A 26158-nucleotide genomic window follows, 5' to 3' on the forward strand; every position below is an offset into this window, starting at 1 on the left:
GGATCTCCTCAGCACGGATCTACGGAACGAAAAACTAATCTAATCTGGGTGAAGCCGTGGGTTTTACGACGACACGATAAAAGCATTCAACAAAACTTGTTACGTGAGATTACAGTGGAAGACGTCAAGTCGTACATCAATTACTTAAGAATGGATGAGCATACATTTCTGTATATGCTCAATGAAGTGTATCCTCATATCGCAAAGCACAATATTCACTTAAGAACTGCTACATCTTCAGAAGACAGGCTCACTATAACACTCCGATTCCTTGCTACTGGAGAGGGTTATGTTAGGTTAGGTTAGGTTAGGTTAGGTCAGGTCAGGTCAGGTTAGGTTAAGTTAGGTTAGGTTTCGAATCTTCTTAATCTATCTTTGTATTCAGGGTGCCTCACGTTGTAAAGCGCCTCATCAGCTTCAGACATCTCTATTAATTTTGTAGTTATCGGCACACACCAATTGTATTTACCGGCAATGGTTATAAAAACACTACAGACGACAGAACGCTGCAGCGATGCTAGCGCTCCATGTGGTAACATGTCACATTGCAGTGAACAGAAGAGAAGCGGTTTCTTTGATCAAATATACAGCGAGGCCCTAGATTTGATCAAATATTGGACGACATTTGACAAAGTCCCTATTACACTATCAAAAATCTTTGACAAAGATATTGGACAAAGAAATTTGATAGTGTAATACCGGCCTCAGCAAAAGCTCGGGCGGAGAAAAATAGATGAGAAACTCGATCTTGTCAATTTCAGAGGAACCAGCCCGATATTTGTGTTAGTCATTGAAGGAACGCACGAGAATCTAAATCCTAATATCTCCCTCTGAACGCTTGTATTTGTATAACCCCCAAACAGTGCCCCAACTCTCCCGGAGCGTCCTGTGTAACATTTACAGCGCGGTTACTACGTAGAAATCAACCAGTCATAAATTTCCTAGGAACTGTTAAATCTGATGCCTCTTCATTGCTGTGACTCCTGCTTGTCGCCGATGCGGTGTGTGTTTGCACTAATTTTGCGGATTAGACAAAGGCAGCAGAGTTACGGCAGTCCTGCCCTTGGCAGCGGTTAGAAGTGAAGACTTACTCACGGTCAGACAGAGGAGGAAATTGTTTTCGCGGAATGCGACTGAAAGCAACGACGCTTGGACGCCTTTAGCGCGCTAATGGAGAGCTGTCGTGATGTCATTGCAGCTGCTAATTGGTTATAGCAGCTGGACCGCAACGGTGATGCCAAGCACTTTCGGAAGACCAGCACAGTATTATTGCCAGGGTCTTCAAACATTGGCCGTTATGTACCTTTCCGCAACCAGCGATAACAGGCTAGTCAGCTCATGTTGACTGCTCCTGTTACGTCATTTTCAGTCAACTTACGCCTTGCGATTGGTGCGTTTTCTTCCGCTTTTGTCAGTAAATGGCTTGCAGATAATAACGTTGGACAACTGCAGCGCGGTGTAGGGTCCTTACCAGATATGACTGACGGAGTACATCGAAAAAGTTCAAAGAAAGGCAGCACATTTTTGTATTATCGCGAAATATGGGAGAGAGTGTCACAGAAATGATACAGGATTTGGGCTAGAAATCATTAAAAGAAATGCGTTTTTCGTTACGATGGAATCTTCTCACGAAATTCCAGTCACCAATTTCTCCTCCGAATGCGAAAATATTTTGGTGGCACCGACCTACATAGGGAGGAACGATCGCCACGATAAAACAAGGGAAATCAGAGCTCGTACGGAAAGATATAGGTGTTCATTCTTTCCGCGCGCTATACGAGATTGGAATAATAGAGAATTGCGAAGGTGGTTCGATGAACCCTCTGCCAGGCACTTAAATGTTATTTGCAGAGTATCCATGTAGATGTAGATCGTCGGCGTTACTGTAACATACAGGGTGTATGTGAACAGCTGGCCAATGGTGGGGGAAGATATTACGAAAATTATTACAGTGGATCTTACATAAAAGTTCAGCTTACAAAAACTACAGCCCATTGATTACGTGCACTGACAGGCGTTTAGGACGAGACCCTGCCTCATTTCGCCCTGGTGTAAGAACTCTAGGGATTACCTTCTTTTTTTACTTTTATTTTCTTGCAACCCTTACTAAAACGTTTCACACTGTAGTACCCGGTTTCGATTAGCTAGTGATGATCAGTTTAAAAGCATGCGCTGTAAGCGATGACCTGACGTTCCCGTTGCGTTATCAATATGCACTGTCCAGTCACATTAATGTTATTACCTGTCAGAAGCCTGAATGAGCACCTTTTGCCGCACGGACCGCTGCGAGACTTGCAGGAAGAGTGTCATCGAGCTTGAAAAATGTATGTGAATTCCTAAGGGACAAAAGTGCTGAGGTCATCAGTCCGTAGACTTACACACTACTTTAACTAACTTATGCTAAAAACACACACACCGCCGGCCGGTGTGGCCGAGCGGTTCTGTCCAGAATCGCACTACTGCTACAGTCGCAGGTTCGAATCCTGCCTCGAGCATGGATGTGTGTTATGTCCTTAGGTTAGTTAGGTTTAAGTAGTTCTAAGTTATAGGGGACTGGTGACCTCAGATGTTGTGTCCCAAAGTGCTCAGAGCCATTTGAACACACACACACACACACACACACACACACACACACACACACCAGGGGAGGACTCGAACCTGCGGCGGGAGGGGCCGCGTAATCCGTGACATGGCGCCTCAAACCGCGCGGCGTCATTGATGTTCTGCAAGGTACCGATAGGAATGTGGAACCATTCCGACTCTATCGTCATGGCCAGCCCGGTCGAGGCGGTCCCGCAGATGGTCGACCGGTTTCTATCCGCGGAGTTTGGTGGCCAAAAGAGTACGGTAAACTCATCCTGATGCTCTTTGAACAACGCACGTTCACTGCGGGTTGTGTGAAACATTGTATTGTCCTGCTGGTAGATGCCATCGTGCGAGGAAAAACAAACTGCGTTTGGGATAAAGGCATACTTGTGTTGATCCATTGTGCCTTACAGAAGGGCGAGATCACTCAGGGAATCCCACTAAAACATTCCCCAGATCTAAACGCTCCCTCTTCCGGCCTGAACCCTTCTGACGATTGTTGCAGGGTGTTTGGTGTCTGACGGCCATGTGTCTGGCGGAGCATAAAACTTGTTTTTTCTAAAAGAGCCAACTGTCGCCATTCAGTGGACGTTCAGTTGCGTTAGTGGCGTGCGAATTCCAGCCTCGATCACCGATGAACAGCATGGGCGCATGAACCATTCGCCTGCTATGGAGGCCGATACGCACCAACTGAACGGTCGTTGAGGATACACTGCTGGTAGCTGCTTCGTTGACCTGCGCGGTCAGCTGCTCAGTAGTTGAGCGTGTGTTTGTCCGTATACGTCTCCGTTAACTGCCGTTCGCCTCCGTCACGTATGGCCGGTGGTGCACCACAGTTGCGCCCCGGCGCCGGTTTCGGGTAGCGCCGTTTTACCAAGTACGATATACTTCAACCACGGCGGCACGCGAACGCTTTATAAACTTAGCCGTTTCGGAAATGCTTCCACCAGTGGCCCGAAAGTCAATGTTCATGTCCTTTTATTATATGCGACCAGGGCGTGTATTTTATTACGACAACGAGCGCTAGACCATTTCACAATGCAATAGCCGGTTTCGACCAGCCAATGATGATCAGATTAAAAGCACTGGCCACAAGCGATAAACTGTCGCTCCCGTTGCACTGTCAGTATAATTATAGCTTGCAGCGGATACGTGTAGTCTGATTATGAGCACCGGCCGGTCGAAACCGGTTATTGAATTGTGATACGCTTTTGCGATTCTAGTCGTAAGAATATAAAAGAAATTAGCCGTCAGTCACATATCTCCTTCGACAATGTGATTTTTAACACCTTTTTTTGTTAGGTCGGTTTCTTGTCTGTCTGGTACAAATTTTGCAATTGATTGTGAGCTAACTTCTCGACGATCTAGAGATATGAAACTTTCAGCATAGCTAGGAGCTGGATGACAGCGTAATGTTAACTCCCTTCCTTGTCTGGTGTGTGGCGGTGGGTGGCGTTTTGTAGCACCGGCACTTCTCCCTTTCCGTGTCCCAGTGAACTCTAATCTTTCTTGAGTTTTACCCTCGCGGTCTTTTCGCGAGGTATACATAGAATTAAGCAAGTAATTAGTTGAGGAGAAACTGAAATAAACTTTAAATTTACCAAATGTCTTTTACAATGTCATCAAAATAATTGAAAAATTTCACGCACCCAGTACTAAAAATCGGAAAGTAATTATTTACATTAAACACTTTTTAATACAACATGTTTTTAAAACGTAGTAAAAGGTATGACGTAATTTCTCATAGCCCCCATACAAATAGCCCTGAAAATTTGTATTTATGAAGTTTTAATTGCTGTGACAATACTTGTAAAATGTGGAACGAAAAACGTGAAGCGCATACAATAGATAATTGATGCAGGATTGCACCGCAAATCATATGAACTCTTGAACTCTTGTGCAATTTTGATCAACGACAGCTATTCTCTACACTCTTTACTATTATCTACTTCACGCCGTCTCTTCCCCCCCCCCCCCCCACCCCCACCCCCCACCACCCCACCCCCTCATGTTTTACGCGTTTTAAATTTTACAATTATTGACACAGCTATTAAAAATTCAAAGGACAAATTTTCAGAAGTATCTGTATGGGGTTTGGAATTTGTATGCGGCTAGGAGAAATTTTATACTTTTTAATCAGTTTTTAAAGGTTTTACATTAAAAAGTGTTCATGTGAATAATTATTCCTAAATCGATGTGTGAATAATTATTCCTAAATCGATGGACCCACACAACAGATTCTGAACATAGCCACCGCGCGCGTGCCTCTGTGTGTGTGTGTGTGTGTGTGTGTGTGTGTGTGTGTGTGTGTGTGTGTGCGCGCGCACGCGCGCGCGAGTATTTATTTCTGTGGCTTCCGTTGAGGACGAAGTTTACATCTTTCCACTTCCAGGGATACATAGAAAATTGAGAATGTTCCATTACAACTACAATCGCGATGACCAACCTACACCAGTTTGAGAGGACCTGAGGAAGAGAGGGACTATCGTATGTGAATTTGTAGTTCAGACACGAGGCCCACTCCGAGTGGATAATTGTGTGTAATATCTTTCAAACTTACTTCTTTCATATCAGTGTGGAGTTTGATACACCAGTTATCCAAATCGGGAAAACATAATCCCGCTATTGAGTTTCGTAAACAAAGAAAAAAATTATTTCGCAACACCTAACACACCAACATACATAAAATGAAAATCTGGCTGTAGTCCATGTAGTACTACGCAGTTTGAAAGTAATACACCATTAGACACAGCGATGAAATAAAATTAAAAAAAACCAGTTCTGAGTAGGGCTCGCGCACTGAGGATTCCGTAGACAGTTCACCCATTCCAGAAATCGAGAATATTGACGATTTTTTCCTGTCATCGACATTAATACTGGCAAGATATCGGTCCCAGGGAGTCCAAGATTTTCGGTAATATTTTAACTTCAAACTTGAAGTCGGATGGCAAATGACAAAAGAAGTATTCTTTTTGTGTGATACAAATTAACAATTTTCTGATTCTTTGCCTGCGCTTATACTGTGAAACCTTTCTGCTTGCCAAATTTCATGATTCTACGTGAAGGGGAAGTACCCTGTAAGTTTTAATGAGAGAGTTTGCGAGTGTCAAAACACAACTTTCCAAAGTTCAAACCGCGGGGGAAAGTGCATCCAGTTATTTTTTAAAAAATCATTTCAAGGTGCATTACCAAACATATGAAGCGAAGCAGAAATTTTGAGATTTATTGTAAGACTGATATCGTGGTACAGTTGTATTATGGCTTCAGAACAGGTTCCCTCTTTGAGATGGGAATATGGTCAAAGTATAGCGTCGTAGAATTGCTGAACAACATTTAACTGTTCTGTATTTTTCAAGTTAGTACTGCTACTTATTCACAATCGTTTCGATCCACACTTTGCTACTTATTCACGGTTATCTCGATACTTCCTTGTGGGCTCAACCTCTTCGAACTGGTACTGGCGGCGAATTGGCGGACAACCAGTCCCACAGCTTAAATGTAGATGCGGAGCCCGCCTTTTCCTTCCGCGTAGTGGTGTAGCCTTATTGGCGCGACGGAAGCCGGCGTCGATTGGGATAAGGGCCGAGACGGTTCGGGGCGAGCAGTAAAGCGGACAGCAGAGCAGCGTGGGCGGCGGGGGCGGCGTTAGGCGGGCGTTCGCCCCCGCCGCTGCCCGCCAGCCAGTCGTAAAGCCGGGACCGGAACGTCAGCTGCCTGCAGATACGCCCAATATATGGCCCCGGCGCCGGACCCAGTTGGGCCGCTCCCCCAAGCAGTTGCCCACCAGCTTCGGCGTCCCAGCTCCTGGCCAGTCCTCTGCAAATTCTCGGAAGATGGCTACCGAGTCAGCGTGTCGTACGCAACAACAGTGGTTCGTTTCCAGTGGTGTAAGAGCGATCTGTTCTAGCGTCGTGCCTTTGTTGTATTATATCTACAAAAAATGGTTCAAATGGCTCTGAGCACTATGGGACTTAACTTCTGAGGTCATCAGTCCCCTAGAACTTAGAACTACTTAAACCTTACTAACCTAAGGACATCACATACATCCTTGCCCGAGGCAGGATTCGAACCTGCGACCGTAGCGGTCGCGCGTTTCCAGACTGTAGCGCCTAGAACCGCTCGGGCACCACGGCCGGCTATCATATCTACAGCACGTAGAGTCTAACAATGAGAGATTCCCAGCAGTGAGTTGAAATCGCCTATACGATGATATAGGTTAAGATCCCAACTATCACGCCATGCAGCCATTCACCCTGGTAGGCTTTCGTTTGCGAGTTATGGACGAAAAAATATTTCGAAATTTTGCGTGACGCTCAGTAGCATTAAGAAAGTTGTATCACATTGACTAGTTGCGTGGTGTAATGGATAAGGAAATACCTTGATGTACAGGTCATCGTTTCGAATCTTGTAGGCCGAGATACCAGATTGACTCCATTCTTGTTATACAAAGCTTCTGTAGTCGAATAACAGACTATAGAACCTACCCAGACATCGAAAGTAACCATAACATAGTGATAGATGTCTTGTTCAGTGGGTACATTCGGAGAGCAGTAGAAGAAGTCTGAGGAGAAACGAGGAGTTAAAATCTATCGTAAGAAAATAGATATGTTGATTTGCTGGTGATAACGCAGTGTTAAAGGTGCTGAACAGTTAGAAGCAATGCTGGCCTAGATGTAAACCGACCCCCCCTCCTCTTCCTGTAAAATGAAAGTTGATAAAACTGAAACAAAAATCTTACTGTTGCGGAGTGCTTGCCTAACAAATGAGCGACTGGTGACTGTCGAATTCTTCACTTACCTAAAATTTCAGATGAAAAATCAAATGATATTACAAGCCGAATCCAGCTACTTTTAACGAGAGAAGAAACCTTTTCACATAGAGCTGCATAGAATAGCATCTGAGGAAAGATCTAATAGAGCCGTCTGTTAGGAGTATGCTGCTGTACGAGAATGAAACGTGAACCCTCTGAGAAGCAGAAAAACACAAAATAATTGCATTCGAGATATGGTGCTACCGTAGAATGCTGAGTACCGGTCTCATGAGAAAGGCCGCGGACAGAAGAACATGGCGAGCTACTGCTAACCAATCTGGTGATTGAAGACCCAATAAGAAGACGTCTACAAATTGGTTGAGCGCTACCCAGAACAAACTTAGGGTGCACGTTGCATTAGTCGAAGATAATATTCTTCGAAGAGTAAAGGAGGACGAAATGCGAATATATATATTTGGAGGGGGGGGGGGGGTAAACACACACAGAGCTTATCATTTTAAGCTAGTGAAACTGCTTCATTGCAGCAAGTCAGTAATATACTTGCAAAATGATTACACAAAATCCGCCTGCTTATTTCGATGTCTGCAGAGACGAGTTTAATCTGCACATGCAGAACTACTTTGTGGTTAAGTAGCCTCCAGAATTTACCTGCTCTGTAAGTATAAGGAATGGAATGTGGCTAGATTTTATCCTTCCATTTACATCGAGATGATTAGAGAAACTGTTAGTCATGGATGAGATGAAGATAGACGGCGATCCGAAGAAGAAACCATGCGCGTATTGGCCTTGAATGATGTAGAAAGTCCATGTAAAGATAAAACAGAAATGACCAGACGTTCAGTTGAACCCATAGCCACTGATATATTGAGGAGGATGCTGCGAATACTGTTAGACTTCATGTCATTATTTCAAGGTGCCACTCCCTGTGTAGGGAAGACTTGCGAAACGTCGGAAACATCACCGTGGCGGCTTCCCGGGATTGCTGTAAGGTTTCCTTTGTAATCGCTGCGGTTGACTAAACATGTCGCGTTTCGTGCGGTTGCGCACATAGCTGCGGCTTTCTGGTTCGTGCACTGTGCTTAGTACTTTGATATGCTTGTTGTACTTAACAGTTATAGTACTGACAGAAGGCCGTGTAGCTTAAGGGCTAAATATGTCTTAGACATAAATATCCGATGCAATTTACAGTGATCGAACGACTGTGTTTTTCTCCTGTCTTATCGGTCACTCCCGCTACATTACTTTAGTCCACTTAATGCTTGGCTCGGAGAACAGCGGATGGGGGAAGCCTAACGCCTTGGGAATCCTTTTACGGTTAACGACCGGTGACCTGAAACAAAGCAGCATGGATGTCATTTTTAGGTGGTTTTCCATCCTTGTGAAGGCGTGTTGGGCTTGTTCACTATTTGCACCTGAATATCAATCGCCTGGAAAAATGTACACACAAAGATTCCGCAAGACATACGGTGACGCATCACGTGTTCTTTCACTGTCATTATAGGTTAATTAAGGCGTAATTCGTGCTAACGTATGCTCATAGTTATGTGCTGTGTAGCTTAAGCGCTAAATATGTCTCGTAAACACAAGTGTCCTATGCTATTTACAGTGGTCGAACTACTGTGTTTTTCTATGTCAAGATGAACTCAAATGGGGAAGTCAGTTGGCGAAACAGCATTTGACAAAGCGTAAATACCACGGAGGATAGGTAAAGTGTTGAAAGAGGGGAAGTAAAACCGCTTCGTAACAGTTCCCTTGTGCCAGCTGTTCTTAGATGACTTATTTCTTTGTACGATTTAGACGCGCTGCGATGGCTTTCAGTTTGCTGCCGACAGAATAATTATTCTTCAGTATTCACTCGCGATAACCATTAACTGAAATTTTGCGAAATCATAAGGAACTAGAGCCGTTATTCTACGCATCTTTTTCGACAGCATGGCGGAAACTGCAAGCGAAACTGTATTCTTAAGAGTAACCATTGTAGAACGAGATTATTAAAGAATTATACAGTCCGTAATTTCTCTTCGTCTGCCATACGTGAGTGTAATCGGAAAGGGGTGTAATGGGAAGGAGGCTTGTTAATAATCCTGCGTAGTATTCTCTGTTACGGTCTGCACTCATGTTTGTGGATCATGCAGGGCCTACGCCAACTACCAAACGATTGCTGTTCGCATCGGATATCTATTTCGTCGCATGTGAAGCATAGACATTATGTTCAGGTTCCCAGAGGACGGAGCGACAAGTACAAATTTCACAATTTGTTAAGGCTATTAAAGCTGATGTCGAGTGTCTTGAAATCGAGGCACCGAAAGGGTATTCTACTAATAGTAGCGAAATGCATGCAGCGTTTCAGATAGTCATGATTGCAAATTTTTTTTTTATTCATATGACCGGATACGGTTCATTCAGAACCATCTTCAGATCTGATATTTCAGTTACAGGAGTAACCCGTCCAACTCCAGCAACTTTCACATGCTACGTCACATAAATGTGAACCGAAACCGGTCATATGAATAAAAAAAACAAAAAATTGCAATCGAGACGGATTTTAAGTAACATTATAAAATCACTGATTGCTGTTATCCCTTAAGCCATGTCTATTTTTGCAAAATTTCAGAAAATCAGTGCTTGGTTTAGGAACTGGCAATTGATACCTCCGAATAAACTACTGCTCGTAAATAGGGCGGAAGGGGCCGTTCTTGTTAATTACACAATTTGCATATAAAATACTTGAATCATGTGCAACACAAAAAATATCCAGGAGCACCAGTCGGAGTGGTTTGAAGTGAAACGACAACATAAAGCTATTATCAGTAAACTCTTCCGGGCTAAGTTGCCGTGGTCGATCTGTAGAACTTCTTCTCCCTGACGTTTCGTTCTCAACTGCGGAGAACATCTTCCGAGGTGAGTCGACTCACCTCGGAAGATGTTCTCCGCAGTTGAGAACGAAACGTCAGGGAGAAGAAGTTCTACAGATCGACCACGGCAACTTAGCCCGGAAGAGTTTACTGATAAAGACGCCGGCCGTGAAAGCCTACATGGAATGAACATAAAGCTAATTATATGGAAAGCAGATGCCAAGCAGATACATCGGAAGAACCTTACGGAAATGTAATTCATCCACGAAAGAGGTAGCTTACAAAACCCCAGTTCGACCGATATCGAGTATTGTGCGTCAGCTGGGAAGCTAGCAGGTACGATTAATGGAGAAGATACAAAGAAGAGCAGCGCGTTGATTTAGTTTACGCGATATCGTCACGGAAATGCTACACTAACTTCAGTGGCAGGCGTTTTAATAGAAGCATTGTGCCTGACGCAGTTTTTTGTTGAAATTTCGAAAGCGTTTGCTCGAAGGGGAGTCGAGCAACAAATACTTACTTCCAAGTGTATCTCTAAAATATCATATTGGTTAAATGTTGGAAATTCAGGCTCATAGTAGAGGAACGACAGTGGTTCTTCCAGATTAGCATTCGTGAATGAAACAGAAAATAAGAGATCGCTGAAGAGCACTCCCCTTCGCACCGTAAGAGGACTTGCGAAGTACAGATGTCGGAGGGCACAGTTAATGATTAATACGTGTTGTTCGTCATGCAGTTGACAAGTGAATACCAACCTTTCACTGGCAGCGAAAGGAGGATGTTAATTACAGAAAGAAAAGAATATGCGCAGACAGAACTGCACCTAAGCATTTTTGACGTAGCAGCAGAGTTAAATCAGCTGTTACTAATTTACTGTTAACGGTTTCCTGTGTAGTCTAGCCCGTAAGCGTGACCTAAGAAAGACACACATTCGGATTACAATAACTCTCTGAATTACTACAGAAATATGCTTCAATATTAATGAATTAAAGCTGTTGAAGGCCTTAAGCTCAATATTACAACCCCCCCCCCCCCACTAAATAAAAGCAACATTAAAGACCTAATAGGAAGCACAAAAATTCCATCCACAGCAGCTAAACTAAAACACGACGAACAAAATGTTATGCCCATAAGGCAAATATTATGAAAAATATTCACCAGAACAAAAGATACAATGAGATGAATAATGACCATAGGACATTATGCGACATAAACAGGAACTTTCAACCGAGAACGCCCTCGTTGTCAGAGCTGAAAAGGGCAGTACAGCTGTTGTCATATATGAATCAGATTAACAAAACTTGTGAATTCTTCAGAAAGAATAACATAAAAGAAATAGCATATGACCCTACTCCCAAATTCCGAGATAAAATTAGAAAGTCGCTTAAAAACTGCAACTTCTTGTTGACACCAACAGAAGCAAAGCACTGTGTAGTGATATACCCATCAGCACCAAAATTGAGATCACAGCCTAAGATCCATAAACCAGAATGTCCAATACGTCCCCTGTGAACTCCATAAACAGTCCAAGCTATAAAATCACCAGAAAACGTAATGATATTATCCGAAAGGCATACGTATTCGGAAATAACTTCTCCATCAAAAACAGTCATGAGGTCATCAGCAGCATAAAAGATATCCCCACCCCAGTCACGACTAGATTTCCATCCCTCAACATACTCAACCTATATTCAAACATACCTGTCAGAGAAACAGTAAGTATAATAAGAAATAACTTACTCAAACATGGAACAGTGGGTAGAGCTGAAATCTGTGAACTAGAGATTCTGGAGCTTGTATTACCACTCAACTATTTCCTGTTCAACAAAAAGATGGTTCAAATGGCTCTGAGGGCTATGGGACGTAACATCTGAGGTCATCAGTCCCCTAGAACTTAGAACTTAAACCTAACTAACCTAAGGACATCACACACATCCATACCCAAGGAAAGATTCGATCCTGCGACCTCTAGTGTTTGTAGTCTTGCTAGCAGACGTATGTATTAATAATCTTGAAAACAGCGTTTTTAGATCCCAAGCCCAGCTAAAAGATAAGCTGCTTTACTACAGACGCTATGCTGGTGACACACTCAATCTGTTCAATGGAACAACAGAAGCAATAGAAAATCTAGGCAAAGAAATTAATAAATTACACAGCAAAATTCAATTCATAGTAGAACATGAAACACCAGAAGGCATTAACTGTCTTGATTTAACAATCTCTAATAAAATCGAAAGCATAGATTTCAAATTTTCAGAAAGCCAACAACCACCAGTAGAACCATACACAAGTCCTCTTGCCATTCAGACCAACATAAAAAAGCATTCTTCAGAACAATGGTTAATCATATGCTTAAAATCCCAATGGACACAAGTGAAAGAGAAAAAGAAACAAATTATTGAATCAGTTGCCTCGAGCAATGGGTACAACCCTGCAGTAATAGATAAACTAATCCATACAGCAAAACTAAATCAACCAAACAGCTGAACAACCACCCACAAACACGAAGACCACATTTATAAGCCTGCCTTTACTAGGGAAGATTTCTCACCAAATTGCCAACCTCTTCAAGACATACAACATAAAAATAAGCTGCTTCACCAACAACGAAATACACAATAGAATCATACACAGCACCAAAACTACTATACAACAGTATCAAAAGTCAGGTGTATATAAGCTCACACGCAACTCATGTCCAATCTTCTACATTGGACGAACTGGTAGAAGCTTCACAACGAAATTTAAAGAACACAGATGCACTCCGTCTTAACAACCTGAATAAATCCAGCTTTGCACGATACTTGACCTTCTTTAAGAAATTGAAATATTTATCTACACAAATACAGCAACTGACTACTTAATGACCAAACTGAACTAATTTTTCCATCAGAACTTTGAAGATTTACTAGTTCAAAACAAGTAACCACTCAACCAACCCTACCCCATCTCCCCGCCCCCCAATCCCTCTCCTTACATCATAACTACACTGGTTGAGTGTAAATATGCTATCACAGAATAAAACCTTTACTATATTTCTAAATCGTAAAGCCCTCTACTGTTAAAATACATCAGTACTTTTATCCAAATTACCTCTAGCTGGAACAAACAGAATCTGCCTTTACCAATACGCCAGCTCATGTTAATGTAAGAACAAAAATAAATCATCAGTTCACTTGAACTTTGTGTTCTTTATATTTAAAAATAAAACAAGTCATACAAACAGCTAAAGCCCATTAGAAAGACTATAACTTTTATACATATTGCCTGAGCTAAAATAACCAAAATTTACTCTTACTAATATTCCAGATCGTATAAACGTCAGGACAGAAATAAGCCAACAGTTCATTTGAGGGTTTGTTGTTATTTAAACTTAAATATAAAGGTCATGGTCATACAAACGGCTTTATCTCATTGCAAATGCGATAACTCTGTATTAATGTCTCCTGGGCATTCATGTTAATGCCAGTCTTGTTTGAAATATATGCTATAAACTATTATACGAATAGAAATAAGTCATCAGATCTCTTTAAGTTTGTTCTTGTAGCAATTCATTTATGTATTTATTTTATTTTGCTCTCATGTTATCGCCAGTCTGATTAAAATATTTGCCCTTATACCGACTTTAATAAGTGTAAAAAAATAAATTTACGTCCATATCGACAAATAAACAATAGTCATGGCGATACATTAAAACGTGTTCCATCTTCTTGTCACAGAGCCAGCACCCAGCATTATGCTTAAAATAATGATGTAACCTCCAGAAACCATCTGAATATGAATCTTAAAAGGTTCGAAAATCGGTTCATGGAATAAAACATAATTTTTCAAAAAAGTGACTGGTTGCAGTTTTATGTAACTTAGTTACATTCAATTAATAGTCACGGTTTCTACAATATTCGTGATGGATAAGCTTAACTGCTCTGAACTATTTCATTGGTAGTACATCAAGTAGACCAGATCGAAGAACTATCTAGATAATAAAGCTCTTCAATCACGTTCCACATACTATTTGCAGCGCTAAAGGAATGTAGCACCACAGATAGGCTTAGAGGCCTTTAGATAAAGCAAATCTACCAGCTGTAGAGGACGTGTAATTAAACATTATTGCATAATTTGCATATCATAATGTCCGTAGCTTAAACTTCGATGAAATCTGTAGCCATTCTTAACAGTATGCAATTTTCTTTGTTCTTAGCAGAAACTGTGCAAAAAAACACTTTCACACACTGTGGGCTGTACCCATCAGAAAATGCAAACTGGTTGTGACAATGGAATGAGGCGTCCGGCAAATAAAGGGGGAGGGTAGGCAGTAAGATGGAGAACAGGTCGATACTTGTTTGTGTCCATACGGTTCCTTGACGTGCACCAAGTACGGTGAAGTGTTTTAATGAGATATCCGAGAAAAACACTCGTCGCCATTCAGATTTTGGTATCATTCAGATCTTACGTTCGTGAGAAGGAAATTGAGAAGGTGGTTTTGAAAATTTTCTTCCATCTCTCAATGTCAATAGTGAGTCACATCATCTATACAGGGTGTTTAAAAAAGAATGGCCCGATTTCAAAACTCCATATTTATTGATAAAAACATACTACATACACGCGATAAATTGCAAAATACTCATTAAATCTTAAAGTTTTAACCTGCTGTTAAAAATGTTCTGTGTCCTCCAGCATCAGGACGAACAACATCTAGACCATAGATAAATTTGTCAAACTTCACACAATGTATCTGCTTTTACAGAAGTTACGGCGGCCATTGTTCTGTTATTCACTTCTTCTATGTCAGATGAACACACTTTCTTTCACATATCTTCAAAAAAAATGGTCTAAGGTCATGTCTGGCGATCTTGGAGGCCAAGAATTCAGGTCAGGGTCCCGGGGTCCCGTGCGCCCCATCCAGTGTTGAGGCAGTGTGTCATTGAGAAACTGATGTTCGTTGCTGTGCCATTGTGGTGGAGTTCCACCCTTTTGGAAAGTGAAGTCATCGGAGTCTTCTTGAAGTTGTGGAAAAAGCCAATTTTGCAGTATTTGAAGAAAGCTCAACGCTTGATAGGGCGCACGGGGTCCCGAGACACTGCACTGCATTCTTGGCCTCCAATATCGCCAGACATGACCCCAAGCGATTTTTTCTTGTGGGGATATGTGAAAGAAACTTTGTTCAACTCTCCGTTACCTCGTGACATAGAAGAAGCAACTTCTGTAAAAACAGATACATTGCGTCAAGTTTATGACGAATTTAGTTTCTAGATGCTGTAGCTGGTGAACCCAGAGAATTTGTAATAGCATAGCTAAAACTTTAAGACTTTGTATTTTGCAAATCATCGCAAGTTTGAAGTAGTTTATTATCAATAAATATAGAGTTTTGAAATCAGATCATTCTTTTCGTAACATCCTGTATTTTGGAACAGTAATAAGACTTAATTGAGCAGGAGTTGTTACTATTTAATGTTTTATATGACAACAGCCAAACTCTTAAAAATGTCAGTCAGAATCTTTGTGTAACGATACGTTAATAAAAAGTAGTTCATACTAAAGAATCATCTTAAATGTAAACTTATTAGCGTGCATGGTGCCCTTTTTCCACTTTATTAATCATCGAAATGCTTTCCTGAGAAAGAATTGTATCTTATGACTTCTGTTGTGATGTTTCGACAAGACAACCGTTACGGAACGTAAGTGAATTACTTGTGGTGGACATGTTAACATTTTGTTTTAAAACTTTCGTCAGAAACACTGTATTATGCGTACTGTTCACTTCTAGTCCGTCGGTGCTGGCAAGTGCTGAGACCCTTCGCCACAAGCGTTTCACTGCCTCCGCTTCACATGAAAATATTCCCTACTTACTGAGTACGCGATTAGACTTTGGGTATACAGCAAGATGTAGTTAATTTTTTTGTACTGATTTTTTTCTATCGTTCTCAGTGTCACTCGAGAGCAATCGTTTTTGTGGGGCTGTAGCCGTTTCATATTAGCAGGCAACGAGGAAACACGTGCAGGCGCAGATATTAATACTTCCAGACAAATAGTACCACAGATCCTAAAAGAGTGAATTTACGTTAAAAAGGCTATGGTGTCTTCAGTCTACTCCATGCCTTGGACACTGTAAGGTGCACCATGTTATACATGCATTATATATTGTGATGTCTTGGGTCCGATCGAATCTGAGGGGCGGATTGCTGGATTTACCGCAGCATAAACTGTAATTGCCATTAATTATACTGCCACCAAGTCGAATTTTCATTGCTGTTTTTATAAAGAGTTTCAAAGATTTTGATGTTATCTCGTCTACATAACCGTTTGCAACGCGATTTTCAACTAAAGCAGTTTTGCTGTACTCTAAAATACGGGTATTGTGTCTACGTTTGACGCGTCGCTCCTGTACACAGTTTAAAGTTATGTGACGTAGGATCTGCCACATAACGGAACGTTTGTAAATGTATGCCTAATGTAAATCCAGATCGCCGGTCCTCCGCAATTTGCTCCCACAGCGCTTTTTATGCCCAAAACATCCACTACTTGGTGCGCCACAGCCTCAGTAAGAGAATGTCACACGTTCAAACCCATCTTTAACATATGAGAGATTTGAAAGCAGACAGTTCTTAGGTGAGGCCTAACTTGAACGAGAAATAGTATAAAAACGAATTGTATACGGTTACTTTCAAAATTAGGTACGTTAATAAGTATGCATTTGCTACAATCTCTTGATGCTACTCTTTGACCATAATTTCGTTGTCGCAGTGGTCTAATAATCTTCGTTGACGACATGTCAGTGTTTGTTTGCCACTGAAGAAAACAGGAAGATTAGTTAGTGACTGAAAGGTTTAGACGCCCACACTGATTCTGTTACAAACGTTGGATATTATAATGCTACTTTCCGGAACAACGACAACGCGCAGACTAACACCAATCGAGAAGATGGGTTACGTTTAGGAATGCCTTTCAGAAATTATTGCATTGAATTGCGTTAGCTTGCGGTACACAACTTCCGAGTTTTGTACAGTATTTAATTTGTTACTATTAACTAGTCTCTCTGAATTAATACACCCTATTGCTGGCTGCGAATATGCTATCTTCTGTACTGCAGCGATGGTTTTCTACTAGCAATAAGCCTGTAAGATGCTCAGTCTAAATTTATGTAAAATATATAATTGGTTCGGAGTTATCCTTTTGGAATCTAGGTGTTGAAAGATATTTTCATCGCCATTATTTTACTGATATTTATTTTTAGCGCCTCATAGAGTTAGGGCACGTGACACGATTGATAGCACTGCCTCCGTTGGATGGAAACTGTAGGCTCTGTGGAGCGTTTACGTGACTTTCGGAGCAGTGGACTGCATGCTGGTACCGTGTTTTGCCGTCTTTCGGGAATATTTAATCTGCCTGCATTACACCCGTGCTTTGGCACATGGCTTCATTAAAATGGAGATGTACTATTCACGATATCCAATATGCGTAAAATACACCCCATAAGAAAAATTATAATTATTCTCAGGATGTTACTTTCATATTATTTGACGTCACATTTGTTGATAAGCGACGTGTTGTCATAAAGCTATGGATTCAGAAAAACCGTTATTAAGCAGGTCGCAAATATAATTTTATTCGATTACTAATTTCGGCTTATCTACAAGCCGTCTTCAGATCTGTAGTATAGATAATTACATCTAAGTTGTACAGAATTTCAAATTTCTAATATGGAAGTTCCATCACACGATATATACTATAACAGAATACATTTATTACTGTGCAACTACCAATCGGCGGGACACTTGCCATAGTTTGTGTGAACAGGACCTTTTGTTGAACATTCCAGTGGAACAATGATGTGAATTATCCTAAAAACATATTTAAATCGTGACAGTAATATTATAGTGCTAAGATACATTACTAGGAAAGGCGAGTTGAGACTACAACTGTTACGCAGAATAATAGTAGTCATATTTAATGCTTACTGACAATCAGTTTACATATGTGAACACTATTATTATATTTGCAACATTACTTTATTCTAAAGTACTTATACTTTCGTATAGAAGTTGCTTATAGTTCATTTGGAGTGTAATTATACTTCGTTAAATTTACACATGTAATGTGTGTTTACTAGTGCTTTCAACACTTTCATGCTACCTTGTTTATGGCACTCAACAAATTATATTTTACTCTTTCGTTTTGTGTAATTAATTATTCATGTTGTCATTATATTAATTGTTCGTTAGGTCTGCTAAGAGAAAAATTAGTTATTAGCGCCATTTGGTAGAACCTGACCTCCCGTAAGCCTTGACTAACACCATGAGTTAGTCTTCGGCTTGCCGCATTACGTGCACTTCCTTGTTTATCGAGGCTTGTGTCATGAGCGACACATGATGTTCATGTTCACATATGGAAGTTACACAATACTGGTTTCTAATGTGCAACAGACGTCTACTTCTGCCGAGTCCGTAACATTTACTGCTTCTAAGGCTACTGTAGAACATAATGTAGCAAATAGGATGGCCGTGTCCACATGCGTGAACCATGTGATCATGTCACTGTCCAATACACGTGACGAATTTTAGTCTCAGCTTCTATATTTCTCTGCACTATAATGTTATTGTCAAGATTTAAATTTTTTGGGATAATATACATCATTGTTCCATAGCTTTGTACAACAAAAGAACCTCTTCGCACAAGTTGTCACGTGATCCGCCTTTTGGTAGTTGTACACAAATCAGTTTAATTTGTTATGTATCGTGTGATGGAACTTATATATAAACGATTCAAAACTATACACCTCTTAGATGCAATTTTCTATATTATAGATCTGAAGATAGCTTGTAGATAACTTGCAATTAGTAATAAAATAAAAAATTGAGATCTTGACTATTAAAGATTTTTCTGACTTCACAAAGATCTCATATTAGTTTCTTCGCTCACTAACAACGACACAGTCACCTTCCAACCTAACATACTTCGGACTACGCTACAGACCAGTGTCACTACAGGCTGGAACCCAAAAAAATTATAGAAACGTTGTCGAGTGTCATTACGTTGCATACGTATGACGTTATTCGCCATAACGTTACGCCACGTATCAAAACAGACGTCTTGTATAGACAGATTCAATCGACACTCTCTTCTGTCATCAACACGACACTATAGGAAACTACTACTCTGGAATCTGGACGCACAAGATGTCGAAGTGGCATCAGTTGGAAAAAGGCACGCATCTGTCCGCGGGCCACAGAAATCATCATCAGTTACAGTTAACTACATCCATTTGCAACCCTGAAGTCTAATCGGCTCACAGTACGACGTCTCGACAGAGTGACGTGTATCCGTACGCATTTTAGGTTCCTGCCGGCTTGCCGTAACATTTCTATGATACATCTCACCATTCAGGATCCCGTGCTGGAGCGCACCGTTGGCCGGCAGGAACAACGGAGACAGGCAGCCTAAGCAAATAACGTGGCGCACTTGGACACAGCACTTCACAGGTCACTGTCGGAACTAGAACTGGCGGCGGTATCGCTGCAGCCGCACGGCGGCCGGCGTGTCAACACGCTGATTCACAGGTGGGGCTGGTTTGCCACGCTGTCACCTGCCCGCTGCCACCTGCCCCGTGGAGCGCACGCCGCGCGACTGCGGCCACGCCGCGCCTCGCCGGCCTATGTACGACGACGCCCTACCCTCTTCTCTTCCCTTCCCTGTTGCAGTGTTCTCCAAGGGCCAATGCGAGACGGGCCAGTACCGCTTCCTGGCCAAGAACGGCGGCTACGTGTGGGTCCTCACGCAGGCGACGCTCATCTACGGCAGCAAGAGCCAGAAGCCGCTCAGCGTGGTGTGCCTCAACTTCGTCATCAGGTACGTGACCGCACGCACGCCGCAGCCGGCGAGCGCCGACCCTGACACGGATCGGCAGCGCCGCTCCTCTGCTCTGCCGCACGTTCACCTCGCGCCGGCCGGCGGGACTCATCCCGCACCTGGCCTCGCAGATCAAAGCGACCATGGCTCACCTGGCACTCGCCGAGGCCCCGCTCTACTCGCGACGCCGGCTACAAAAGGACGCGGCTCCGTTTCACATCCAATCCCGACCTCGCCAACAGCTTAACCATTCGAGCAACGCAGCTGCGAGACCATAGCTTGCCCATCAACTCTATCTAGGGGCGCGACGTTGAACAAAAAATATCGATACTTTACTCATGAGTACCGTACTCATAATAGTACCGAAAGAAATGTATCGATATCTTGCTGCACCAGTGCTCATCTTTGATTTAAAGAAATTAAAACATACTCTCTATCGGCCCGAAGAGGGCAACGAATTCAGAACAGGACTTTGCGACTCTCTTTTCAGCTTCTTCGGAACTGAATGAAATGTATTTGCAGTTGCGAATATGGACACCATCAGCTATATAATGGAATTACACCACTGGCCATTAAAATTGCTACACCAAGAAGAAATGCAGATGATAAACGGGTATTCATTGGACAAATATATTATGCTAGAACTGAAAAGTGATTACATTTTCACGCAAGTTGGGTGCATAGATCCTGAGAAACCAGTACCCAGAACAGCCACGTCTGGTCGTAATAACGGCCTTGATACGCCTGGGCATTGAGTCAAACAGAGCTTGGATGGCGTGTACAGGTACAGCTACGTGCCCATGCAGCTTCAACACGATACCACAGTTCATCAAGAGTAGTGACTGGCGTATTGTGACGAGCCAGTTGCTCGGCCACCATTGACCAGACGTTTTGAATTGGTGAGAGATCTGGAGAATCTGCTGGCCAGGGAAGCAGTCGAACATTTTCTGTATCCAGAAAGGCCCGTGCAGTACCTGCAACATGCGGTCGTGCATTATCCTGCTGAAATGTACCGTTTTGAAGGGATCGAATGAAGGGTAGAGCCACGGGTCGTAACACATCTCGACTGCTAGTGATGCGAGGCCGTTGGGATCCAGCACGCCGTTCCGTATTACCCTCCTGAACCCACAGATTCCATATTCTGCTAACAGTCATTGGATGTCGACCAACGCGAGCAGCAATGTCGCGATACGACAAACAGCAATCGCGATAGCCTACAATCCGACCTTTATCAAAGTCGGAAACGTGATGGTACGCATTTCTCCTCCTTACACGATGCATCACAACAACGTTTCACCAGGCAACGCCGGTCAACTGCTGTTTGTGTATTAGAAATCGGTTGGAAACTTTCCTCGTGTCAGCACGTTGTAGGTGTCGCCACCGGCGCCAACCTTGTGTGAATGCTCTGAAAAGCTGATCTTTGCATGTCACAGCATCTTCTTCCTGTCGGTTAAATTTCGCGTCTGTAGAACATCATCTTCGTGGTGTAGCAATTTTAATGGCCACTAGTGTATAATGAAAATTCTTGTCGGACCAGCACTCGAACCCAGATTTCCCGGTTACCGCGAGCGGTCGCCTTACTTTTAGGCTATGAGACAACGCTTCACGGCCAGACCCATACTTTCATATGTCGTCAACCACTAGTCCACAACCTACAGTCGTACATCCTTTATGTATATTCCCATATAGGGGAGACATTTCAATTGAAAGTCTTGTCCGGTGGCGGTGGATAAAAAAGATATTCTAGTGCCTATATTGTTCAGAAGTACGATACAATATCCCTTCGCCTATCCTAATGCTGAGGCGACCACTCGCGATAAACGGGAAACCCGGGTTCGAGTCCCAGTCCATCTTCACTGTCGTCGTTCCATTATACAGCTGATGGTTGACGATATTCGCAACTGGGAATACATTTCATGTGTTAATGACTGTAGCCGCCGCAGTGCCTGTTCATTGGGACACGCTGAAGGAACATTGCATCGTATTTCTGAATGACACAGGGAATGCAATACGGTACTCCTCCGGAATGTCTGTCGCGAAAACTGCACCTACTGGCTGACGTACCGCGACTGAAAGAACGGCGTCGAGAAACTTCAAGTACGTTCTACAACGTACAGCTAGCTCTGCAGATACAGGGTATTTCAGGAGGAATAGTCAGTAGTCAGGGATGGGACAGGAAACTCATTTGAAGCTAATTATGTCATATGGACATAATGCACTATTCCGAATGGTTTCCGAGGTGGAACACATTTAATGTATACTTGTGATTTTTGACAACTGGGTCGCTATCTTTCCCACCCAACCTCTTTGACATTTTATTGAAGCCAAACCTATCTCGTTTGTTTCAACCTCTTCGCTCGGGATCTTTATATGGCATTAAACTAACCAGTGAACGAACAGTTGCCCACGGCGTGTTACGAGTGAAATTGTTGGAGAGATTGAGAATGTATCAGAGAGAAGCATCGGTTAACTGTGATGTACACGTGCCGGCTAAAATATCACACATCTACACATATTAAGAATATACCGATGTGGTATGTGTTTACCGTTTCTGCGATGGTAGTACTTTTGCTTCTGTCGGAGGATACCTCGGCGTTTCCCTACAGGTCGAATTCCTGATCGTAGAGTGTTTATCAGAGTTTTTAGCATATAGCTTACTACAGGCATACTCTTCCAAGTTCCCGTTTTTCTTCAGAACGAGTAGTTCAACAGCCTGTGGATGAACAGCAACACATTATACAGAAAGTAAATAACAATGTACATTAAATGTGTTCTCTCTGGAAAAAACCGTTCGGAATAGCGCCTAGGTCCATACTGAGTTTTTTGCTTCGAATGATCGTTCCGGTCATATCCCTGAATAATCGCCTGCTGAGACACACTATATACGCATCAGAAGCTTGGAAAACAAAATCTAGTATCGCCTCACTCTAGAATGACCACACCACCTTCGAGACTAACATGTTGCGATAGTAAAAAAAGAAAAAAAACTACTACTTAGGTAGCAACAATAGGTTCCAAACACTCTGCTGCAAGTAACTATAGCCATACGTATGGAACAGACGTAAAACAACGCAAGACAATGGAAGTTAAGACACGGGATCAAAGTTTCATCTTAAACTGGAAGTTGAGAGTTTCCAGTACGAAAACTCTCGTCGACGTCTCTCCATCGGTTTCAGTTTTTCAATCACTGTTTTTTAAGTGTATCTGCGATAGATACAGTCGATTTTCATAAGTTTTGAATAGAATAATACAAGAGTTAAATAAGGCAATGTTTTCATAAATGCTGTTTCGTGTTTGAAGTATTTCACGAAGACTTCAAAATTTTGAGGAATGTTTTGCATTTCACTTCGTTATTATCGTGTATATCAAAATACTGACAAGTTTCACTTGTGGTAGGCGCCATTCAGTCTGCTTATTCAGTAATTCTTGCACCGAGACTGTTTTAAACAGCAATACGAAAACAAAGTAATAAGTCAAATAGTGAAAATAATTGGATTCCAAGGGAATCCGTTGTGAACAAAACCTTGCCTGGATTGGCAAATCTTAAATGTTTTCGTACAATCACTCTTCGCTCGCAGTGATATTGTTCGTCCAGTTGAAACTGAGTCACGTGGTCAAAATCTTGAGTACATAATAAGAAAGAAAAAAAGAAATAATTACTACGATCATTCCGTACGATACCTCTTACTAAGCACTGATGAGAATAAAAGTATCAGCTTAAAAGTATCGAATGAAAGAGTATTAGTACAGAGTTGGAAGTACTAGCTATCAGATATCATAGATACTTTTCCCTGTATCTATCCCCGGCTCCAGTTGTAGTAATGAAAGAATTATGACAACTTCTTCACCTCATAATTGCACTTATACACCCAACGTCTCCAGCTACCTGCTGGATATTATCCAATCTCCGCCTTTCCCTACAGCTTTTGCTCTCTATGTCACTCACTAGTACCCTGGGATTCATTTCCTCACGTCATAGCAAATGTCCCATCAGACTTTCCCTTCTTCTAGCAAATGTTGAAATACCACATCAAGTTTCGTCTTCTCAATGTACATAGTCATCAGTATCCCACTTCTCAAGCTCCTCGATTCTCTTTTTTACCAGTTTCCCACGGTGCATGATTGGCTTCCGTGCAGTGCTGTGCGCCAGACGCACTTTCTCAGAAATTTCTACCTCAAATTAAGACCTATCTTTGATACTTGTAGATTTCTTTTGGCGAGGAAAGCCCTCTTCATAATAGTTTGCTTCTTATACTCTCTTTGCTTTGCCCGTCACGCACTATTTTGCTTTCAAGGTAGCAGAACTCGCTCACTCACGATTTCAGATTTTGATCTTAAGTTTGTCGCTAATAGCATTTATGCTACTCGCTTTCGTGTTTCTTTCTTTTACTCTCAATTCATGTTCTGTGTGTTCAGCAGATCCTTTTAGTCTTCCTCGCTTTCACTGGGGTAGCAATGCCATCAGCGAAACTTGTCAGTCATATTATTTGACGATGCGTTTTAGTTTGTCGGAGAAAGATTATATCTTTGCCTTATGCTATTTTTAATCCGAACGCTTCACGTTTGGTTTTCCATTCTTATTGCTCCTTCTCATATTTTATGTTGCACGCCTTTCCCTATAACTTCACTTACCTGTCTGAGAATTTCGAACATCTTGCACCATTTTACATCGCCAAACACTTTTCCCGGGTCTACAGATCGTATGAAAATGTCTCGGTTTTTCTTAAGTCTTCCCCCCATTTTCAAGAGCAACTTCAAAATTTCCCCTCCTTTGCCTTTATCAATCCACGCGCAAAACACGTAACCGATCCTCTGATTTCTTTTCCGTTGTTCTGCACATTACGCTTGTCAGCAACTTGGGTGCATGAGCTGTTAAGGTGATTGTGCGATAATCCTCTCATTTATCTGTGTTTGATATCTCCGGTATTGTGTGAATGATATTCTTGAAAGTCCGATGGTATGTCTGCAGTGACACAAATTCCGCACCTACACGCCACAAAAACAAAATTAGAAATGTGAATTCGTATCACACGATCGCCTGGGAATTTTCAGCCGTCTGTTTGCTAGTTCTTTCAATCGGACGCCATTTCGACGAGTGTAGTGCTGCTAATCTGTCCCAGTTATCTTTTCGGGGGGGATTCCATATTTTCACATCATTGATACGTGAAGGCTAGCGTAAAAGCAGACTGGCCGCCCCATGTCACGGTTTGCGCTTCCCCTCCCGCCGGAAGTTCGAGTCCTCCCCCGGGCATGGCTGTGTTTGTTGTTCTTAACATAAGTTAGTTTAAGTAGTGTGTAAGTATAGGAACCATCGAGTTCAGTAGTTTGGTCCCTTAGGAATTCACACACATTTGAACATTTGAAAAACAGACTGACTAATTAAGATGCGTGAGTAGGACTGGTCCCTGGAGGTTTACCATTAGAGCACTAAGCCCGACATATAAAATATTTAAGACTGGTCGAGATGGCGTAGTGATAAGGACACTGGACTCGTTTTCGGAAGGAAGGTAGTTCAAACACCTGGTCGAACATCCAGATACAAGTACTCCGCAGTTTCCTCAGATCACTTCAGGTGAATGCTGCAGTGGTTCTTTTGAAAAGAACATGACCCATTTCCTTCTCCAAACTTCTCCGATCCGAGCTTGTGGTGCCGGCAATAATCTTAATGTCAATGCGACTTCGATAATTAGGATGGACGCCCAGTCCATCCCCCGTCAGTCCAGAAAGACGGGGTTAAGAAAAAAATAGATAAATATTAGGTAGGTGGTTTTGATGCTTTAAGGTGTTTTACACAGTCTCCTCGAGCTTTTGTACAATGGACAGAATGTTAACCACGTGAAACTGTCAGAAAAATAACTTCTTTGGGATGTTGTTCATTTCGCTCGTCACATTGTCTTGAATTACGGATGTGTCGTGAAAGCGTTGACCCTTCAAATGAACTTCTGGAATTTATCGTTTTGTAGTAGGTTCGTATTGCTGACACCAAATCTCGTCATCCGTCGGATTTTTTTCGGGAAAACATTGTCCACTTTTTTTATTTCAATCAGTGACGGTAGACTTCCATGCGTCTGTTTGTTCGGGAGCCTGTGTGTGTGCGACAAAC

General features: G+C 42.2%; 1 protein-coding gene across 3 annotated transcripts in view; it reads left to right on the forward strand.

Annotated features, from left to right (window-relative positions):
* LOC124601774 (protein similar) overlaps window positions 1-26158 on the forward strand; it is a 747040-nt gene that overhangs the window by 558994 nt on the left and 161888 nt on the right. For all 3 annotated transcript variants that reach the window (XM_047136272.1, XM_047136270.1, XM_047136271.1), the window contains exon 7: window positions 19908-20055. In XM_047136272.1, coding sequence (XP_046992228.1) covers window positions 19908-20055 — 148 coding nt within the window. The remainder of the gene's footprint in view (window positions 1-19907; window positions 20056-26158) is intronic.

The sequence above is a fragment of the Schistocerca americana genome, chromosome 1, assembly GCF_021461395.2.
Source record: "Schistocerca americana isolate TAMUIC-IGC-003095 chromosome 1, iqSchAmer2.1, whole genome shotgun sequence".
NCBI lineage: Eukaryota > Metazoa > Arthropoda > Insecta > Orthoptera > Acrididae > Schistocerca > Schistocerca americana.